Source organism: Psammomys obesus, unplaced genomic scaffold (genome assembly GCF_907164565.1).
Source record: "Psammomys obesus unplaced genomic scaffold, mPsaObe1.curated_primary_1811, whole genome shotgun sequence".
NCBI classification, from domain to species: domain Eukaryota; kingdom Metazoa; phylum Chordata; class Mammalia; order Rodentia; family Muridae; genus Psammomys; species Psammomys obesus.
Genome location: NW_026585504.1, coordinates 2,311,243 through 2,318,793, shown reverse-complemented (window position 1 = coordinate 2,318,793; position 7,551 = coordinate 2,311,243). Strand labels below are relative to the sequence as shown.

Here is a 7,551-nt window from a genome sequence, read left to right as displayed (position 1 = left end):
ATGGAGTCTTCAACGGGTCAAGTGTCACTGCTGCCCATGCCCTCGGAAGAACAGCATTAACAAGAAAGAAAGAAAGAAAGAAAGAAAGAAAGAAAGAAAGAAAGAAAGAAAGAAAGAAAGAAAGAAAGAAAGAAAGAAAGAAGAAAACAAAAAGACAACACTAACAATAATAGGCTAGTGTCAATATAAGGAGAGGAGGTCTTCCCGTATCAGTGGACTAGGGGAGGGGCATGGGGGAGAAGAGGGAGGGAGGGTGGGTTTGGGAGCAGATGAAGGAGGAGGCCACAGCCAGGATACAAACTGAATAAACTGTAATAAATGATAATAAGAATTATTAATAAAAATTAACAAAAAGAAAATTACTGTAATAAAAGGAAAAGACAACTGTTTTCTGGCTTTCCTTCTGAGCAAAAGTTCCAAATCTTTATTCATCTTGGACCTCACAAAATATGTACTTGACCCTGAATATGACTGTAAATGAGGATAAGTGGCAAAATCAAGAAAGGTTCAGGGGAAATTAGGAAATGAACACTTCAAAATGAGGAGACAGAGTTGAAAAATGAAAATGATTCCATATTGTCCCAAGTGGACTAGACACATCCCTTTCAAATGCAATGATTACCACAAAACATTCAGACATATCCAGACACTCGATATATGTCTAGAAATCCACCTTCAAAGAAATAGCATGTTAAAAAATGAAAAGTCTCTAGAAAAATCACAAATTACCACCATTCACTTCAATTCTACCCAGTGATATTTTTTCAACTTGGCAAATCCAAACCTCATGTTTCTCTGGGCATTTCCAGCATTTCAAAGCCCAGTGCACACTGTAAGAACCACTGTCTTAAGGAAATCTAAACACGAGGCAGGTTAATAAACAGTGAGGTCATTATCTTTCACTTCAGCACACTCCCTCCAATTCTACCAGAGGATATCTTTTGTTCCGCAGCACCTTAGCCTGCCAGCGGATGACGTTGTCTAAACACATTTTCAATGTTTTCTTTTTAACAGTTAATATATTTCCAGGATGCAAGTCCATTTCTTTCTAAAAGGTTCCTAGGACACCCATTGAAAAGTCAAAAGCAATGAGCGAAAAGGGATGGCTATTTTGTTGGAGAAGAACGACACCCTTTGTATTGAAGTGGGGAGTTACAGCCTGTGGTCACCCTCCGCACAGTGTCTCTTTGTCAAGTAATACATGCTGGAAAAAAATAATACAGATGGGAAAATATTGTGCACTGTCAGATCTTGGAAACAGCCGAAGGATTTTTCCTCACCAATGTCTTGTCGATGACTTTCACATTCTGGCACCCTGAAAAAAATAATGCATACATTTAATATGAAATGAATGCAATAATCATCAGGCAGGTAATCGTTTTCCCAAGGAATGTAAACTTTGACAAATGTAAGGTTTATGATTCAAGGTAGCCTTGCCAAATCTTATGTGGCATGAGACCATTTTTATTACCTAAACAGTCCTTAATACAAAATGACTGGCACATATTTTTATTAACACAAAGAGTGTATTCTTTCTGCCACATTTAATAGACAGCCAGAGGCTGAAAGCTTTTGCTTAGGATATGTCTGCAGCAAATTAAAATGTGTAGTGAGGATTCACAGAATGGCATTCTTCTCCTGAAAGTTCTGACATGCTTGGGCTGCACAGTAGCAGGGAGACAATCCATCTCCGGAGTTGTAGCTATCAGGGTGATTTGGATGTTGTGGACCACAGAAAAGAGGTCTCACTTCACCTTCAAATGCCGGAAGCTGGTAATTCACTTGGCACTTCCCCTCCCCCACAGCTAACTGTCAAACTCTAAGTAATGCTCAGTAAACACAGGACTTACTAACTTCTTTTAACAAACATTTATTGTTTGTGTGCCAGGCACCACTCTAAACACTGTAAGCCCTGCAATGAGATAAAAGATGGAAATATCCCTGGTCACACATTTTATATTTTAGAGAGGAAACACAAAATACTTAATGTGTGTTGTTTTAAAAGTAAGTTATGCGACAGATGACTTATGAACAGTGATGGGCTCTAAGGAAAAAGAACAGGGACAGAAGTCTGGAATATGCAGAAGGGTGATCAGTCAAGGTGGTCCTTCTGTAAGTGATAAATGTACATAAAAGCTTGGACAGTGGAGGAACCTCTTCACACAGACATCTGGCGGGCATCAAGGAAGGAGAAAGATCCAGCGCAGAGGCCACGAGGCTGGTGTTTGTCTGATAATCAAGGAACTAAAGATACAAATGAAATTTCAGTGCTGTAACAGGGACAGCAGCAGTGACAGCTGTGACTAAAAGTGGAACAAGAAACAAGGGCCTTGGAACTACTGCAAAGGAGTCCAACATCTGTGCTAAGTGAGTTCAGAGTCATGGGAGGGCTCTGATCACAGGATCATGAGCTCAGTTAATATTTTAAGTAGCCCCCATGGCTTCTGTGATCAAAAGAGACTGGGAGAAAGCAAACAAACTTGGAGAGGCAGACTTCCAATACCCACTGCCAGAGGAAAAGAATAATGGGACAATCAGGTGGTGGCCGTGGATATGGTGAAGGGGGTCAGATTCCAGTGATGTTGAGATGAGCCACCCCTCTGAGTGTCAAGATGTAAGAGAAAAGGCCAGTCTTGAGAGTGTGAGAGGCAGCGTGCGGAGCTCATGTAATAGAGATGTAAGGATGGGATCTAGCCAGGTAGAGTTTGACTTCCCCCTTAGTCTAGGATAGAACTGACTGGCCAGGTGAGTCTATGCACTCCTGCTTCAAGACGTGTGAAAAAGAATGGTGCTGTCTTTGACCCATTCTTGCTCACCAAGACATCCCTGTGGGGACTATCAAAGCTGAAAGAGAAGTGCAGTAGGCCTATCTATGTACAGTGTAGCACCCTAATCTAAGTACCACACCTCACAGCCATAAACTTTTATAAAGCCAGGTGCAAATTCAGTGTCCCAAACAATTTATTTCCCCACCCCCTCAAATCTTAACTCCTCCAAGGAGCCTGGCCCGAAGCTCACACAAAAGAGGAAAGTGGTAAGTGAAAAATAGAACCTGCTGTGGTTTGATTCTGGAGTGTTCTACATGGGCTCAGCTTTTCAGTGCCTATTCTCTAGTGATGGTGCCGTGCTGGAGGCTCTGGGATCTTTAGGAGGTGGGGACCAGACAGTGGGAGTAGACAGTCAGGCCAGGCCTTCCAAGGTTATAACTCAGCCCCTAGTTCAGTTTCTGCCATGAGCTCCACAATGCTTTCAGCCCAGCGATGGGCTGAAAGCCTCTGAAACCATGAGCTCAAGTAAGTCCTTCTTCCAGTACTTTGGTCTTTCAGTTACTGTGTTGTGGCAACACACATGCAGTCGTGGTAAGCCTTACCACTCAGAGCCATGGCCAGCCGCAATTCTTCCTTCAGTATCTCCAGGACATCTTGAACACCTTTCTCCCCCTGAATAAGTAAAAGATGTTACGACATTGGGTCAACTAGTCGGGTTCTAGGCATTTATTGCACTATTGTGGGTTTTATTTATGTAGGTGTTTTCTTGACCAGTTACCTGGAAAGCCAAGCCCCAGATGACAGGCCTCCCCACAAACACAGCCTTGGCTCCCAGAGCTAAAGCTTTGAGGACATCAGTGCCTCTCCTGACACCCCCATCCAGGAAGACCTCTACCTTCCCCTCCACAGCCTCCACAATTTCTGGCAGGGCATCGATCTAGGGAGAGAAGAGGGACAATGTAACACTGCGTACAAAATTCTGCCCATCTTCACTTCAAATGACTTCAGATTCACTCAACTAAGGCTCAGACAGAAAAGAGATTAAGTAGGCTTAAGGTTGATGGTGGGATCATTTCTCCAGGAAGAACAAGTCAATTTGGAATCGAATACCTTCTGTATTTTCAAAGTCCAGTAATAGTTTTCTATTTCTGATATTCAAATGCAAATATTATGTCTAAAAAAACACACATAATTCTCAATCACTTGATCTTATATAGCTCCTCTTCTATGAAAGTAAATGAAGTGTCTTACTGGTATAAATTATTCTTTTATTTACTGGAAATTAATATAAATGCACATTAGATGTTGTAAGCAGTGATATATAAGACAGGCAAGCATGGCTCCTCTGATTTCCTCTAACACACTTTACATCCAGATAGATAACTGTTTTGCAGTTATCTCACTCCTTCCCTGTTATAGGAATATGACCCTGTGGGCCTTGAAGGTCCCCATCTTCATTGTCAATTGACAATAGGTTTAGTTTACCATAGAGAAAACAAAAAATGTCATAGGGCTTAGGTGGTGGCTTACGTTTTTCTTCCTGATCCTCCGTACTCCTCCAAATGCATTGCCTTTCCAAGACATCTACATAGTTTCTTCCATGAAAACAGAAAGAGTGTACTTACCCACTCCTTGACATTGGTTTTGGATCTATGACCCACTTTGGCCAATCACATGTAAGCAGAGGAGGTAGAGGGCCATTTCTGGCCACAAACCTGAAGCTATGTCAAGCATTTTTGCTTATGTTTGTATTTCTGCCATTTGTCATGAGGTAGGTGTCCCCAAGTCTTGTTTTTTTTTTTTTTAACCATGGGGTCTAGGAAGACTGGAGGCAAAATTGTCTGACCTAAAGCTTATAGCACAGACTGCAGGCTAATCCCAAGCCTGAATTAGAAGAACGCAGTAGTTGCATTATTCAAGGGAACAATTGCCAACTTAAATCACTGGCTTTTCCCATACAACCACAGTAGTAGGTGACACAAGTGGCTCATTAGGTATAGGTGAAAATTTATAGAATGATCCATATTTGTCCCAAAACGTTTCAAACTGAAGTAAAGTCCTGACTCCATTTACGTTTGCTGTGAAAGCCACCACACACTTAGACGGCACTTTTTCCAGAAAGGATTGTGCTGGAATCACTCAAAGGCTTTCCTACTTCACTCCTCGAAGTTTAGTAGCTGAACTTAAATAGAGTTTTATGTAAAAGGCTGAAAAGCAAACACAGCTACAATGTGGAGGAAGTGGAGGCAACCGTTGGCAAATGGCCCCTAAATGTCTGGCAAGTAGCATAATTTTCCCCTTTCCCTTCTGGCTTCCATGCCTTGCCAAACATGCTTCGGATCCATTTACATATGTTCCCTTACCTATACATAGTCCCCTTTTACATTCAGGCGAGTTACATCAACATATAAATGCTACAATTTCCAAGCCATGATGCAAGCCATAATTAAGCATATTTCCCCATTTGAAACCAGAACCAAAGAAAAATATTAGCTAGCTTGGGTTCAATACACATTTTCAAAGTCACACAAATCAAGTCTGTTTAGGTTATTTCCAGTGCCTAACCTGGCCTAGAAATACACTAATAAGGACACTTAAGATACGAATCCTGGAATATAAAACAGAGCCTGCATTTGTGTCTCTGTGTCTTGGGCAGGTACGTCCCGTCCAACGCTGAGTGATTCTAGCTTCCCTCTCTTCCCAGAGCTGCAGTTTCACAGGCACACATTACATAAAATAAAGTGGTCTGGGCAGACTGAATAAATAAACTGAACAGACCAGCCCACTAGGTGCAGTCCTGTTTACATTTCCATTTTTACTTTCCTACACATCCATATAGCATTCATTGCTCCTCTCTTGAAGATGGACACCCAACCGTTTCCATAAAAGAGGCTGAACATTAAACATGCTGCTGCAGTTTGAGCAGAGGAAACCGAGTCCCAGCTGCTGCTGCCAATATCTCCTCGGGCACCGTGTCCCACATCCCACCAGGGGTTCTACTCAGCACAGTCCCAACATCGCTGGCCCAGAGATTTAGCAAGACCCAGAATGGCTCTGGTGATTTCCCTTTCTCTCTTCAGTTCATAGTGGGATCATGCTCCCTTGGGCATCCTTAGAGGAATCAGGCTGGAGATCTGAATTGTGGTTAGAGGTCACCAGTGGAGTAGAGAGATCTTAACAGTGTGTCAGTTCTGAGCCTAGACTTGGCGTGACTCCTTAGGAAACCTGCCCTTTCATGAAAACAAACCAAGTGGATACACTAAGAGATGTGAGTCAGTGAGGTCTACACCAGGCTGGTCTACTGCTGAAGCAACTGACTCCATGCACCCAGGACTGAGCCAAGCCAACAGCATAACTGAGGGCCTCCCAGTTCTCAGGCCAAAATGCGACTTATAATTGTGGGACATAAATAAATTAGAGTTATTTCAGCCAGCAAGTTCAGATTTGTTTTTATACTACAAAAGCCAATTACTATATCAAGTACCTCTCAAGGGAGAGACATATAAAGCATCCTTTAATTTTAAATTTTATTTTGTATTTTTGTGACACAGGTGCTAGACATTTAATTTAGGGTCTCCTCTATGCTAAGCAAGCATTCTGCTACTGAGCTCCACCTCTAGCTCCAGAAACACCCTTTCAAAAACTGTCTTAGATGGTACAGAACATGCCTAAAGGACTCAATTTGAGAGTTAATAACTTACCAGCATAGACACTTATGCAGTGCAAGTGCTTGGCAGATGAGAAATGTGCAGTGGAAAGGACCATTATATCTGTAAGGCTGAAGTACTTTGGGTCTAGTTGGCATCACATAAAATGCAAAATTGAAAAAAAAAATAAAAAGAGAATGATCCAAAGACTCATACGAGCCAGAGAATAATGTGTCAAGATAAACAAAAGTTAAGTTCCCGGTCTAGAAATTGAAGTGTCAAGTACTTCTCCACACCAGGGAACACTATGAAGTAGAGAAATGCAGAGCTAAACATTCTTTATAGAACCAACAAAATACCAGGAGAGGTTCGGGAAGAAAAGTCTGAGTGGCTTGCTTCTCCTCCTCTCACACATTACAGGAGACAAGAAAATAACTCAAACCCAAGCTTCCTACTTCAAAATTCCTCCCATGATGTCATACTGTGCCTGTGCCCTAGCTTCTGGCGCAACCAAGTCTGCAGGACAGTGAGACCTTCTATGGGTCTACTGTAAAGGCTGATCCACAGCCTCCTTTTAAGCTCTTGACTGCTCACCTCAAAACCCATACACCAAAGGGGGAAAATATCATTTGCCATAGACTCAGTGCTTTCTTATATTTCTCTCATCATGGGCCTGAAATTTGCTGTAAGTATGAGGCAAAGCTTAGTCAGGAATCTCCTCTCATGCACACAGCATGCAAAGGGGATGGTTATTGTTTTTTTAACAGTCCCTGAGACCACAACTCAAAAAGCCCTTTTAGATAAATTTCCATATTTCCTTGGTCAGAAGGAAAGAAACCACACCATTTAGATAGTTTCCCTTTAAAATGTAGTTAGATTTGATTTCAGAAGATTTATATTTTATTTTTAGAAAACAAACTTAATTTGGCCTCACACTAAGTCTATGTCTTCGTGCACAAGTGAGGCATAAATCTGGACAAACACTCTGAGCCTGAGCGGTGACCAACGTCTCCACCCTGAGTTAAGGAGGGCATCACTTTCCCCTTCTTTTTTTTACCTTCAGGGAACATTTAATATCAGCCAGAACGCTGTGTGTGTGTGTGTGTGTGTGTGTGTGTGTGTGTGTGTGTGTGTGT

General features: G+C 42.0%; 1 protein-coding gene across 4 annotated transcripts in view; it reads right to left on the bottom strand.

The window, feature by feature from the left end:
* Positions 1-385: 385 nt before the first annotated feature.
* Positions 386-7,551, bottom strand: part of Hao1 (hydroxyacid oxidase 1) — a 51,974-nt gene continuing 44,808 nt past the window's right edge. The window contains exons 6-8 of one of the 4 annotated variants that reach the window (XM_055605425.1): positions 3,547-3,705; positions 3,371-3,440; positions 1,108-1,315 (exon numbers count right to left, since the gene is read on the bottom strand). In XM_055605425.1, the coding sequence (XP_055461400.1) occupies positions 1,245-1,315; positions 3,371-3,440; positions 3,547-3,705 (300 nt within the window). In that variant the 3' untranslated portion in view covers positions 1,108-1,244. Of the gene's footprint in view, positions 1,316-3,370; positions 3,441-3,546; positions 3,706-7,551 lie in introns of all 4 variants that reach the window. The other 3 variants (XM_055605464.1, XM_055605551.1, XM_055605500.1) reach the window with 3 other exon arrangements.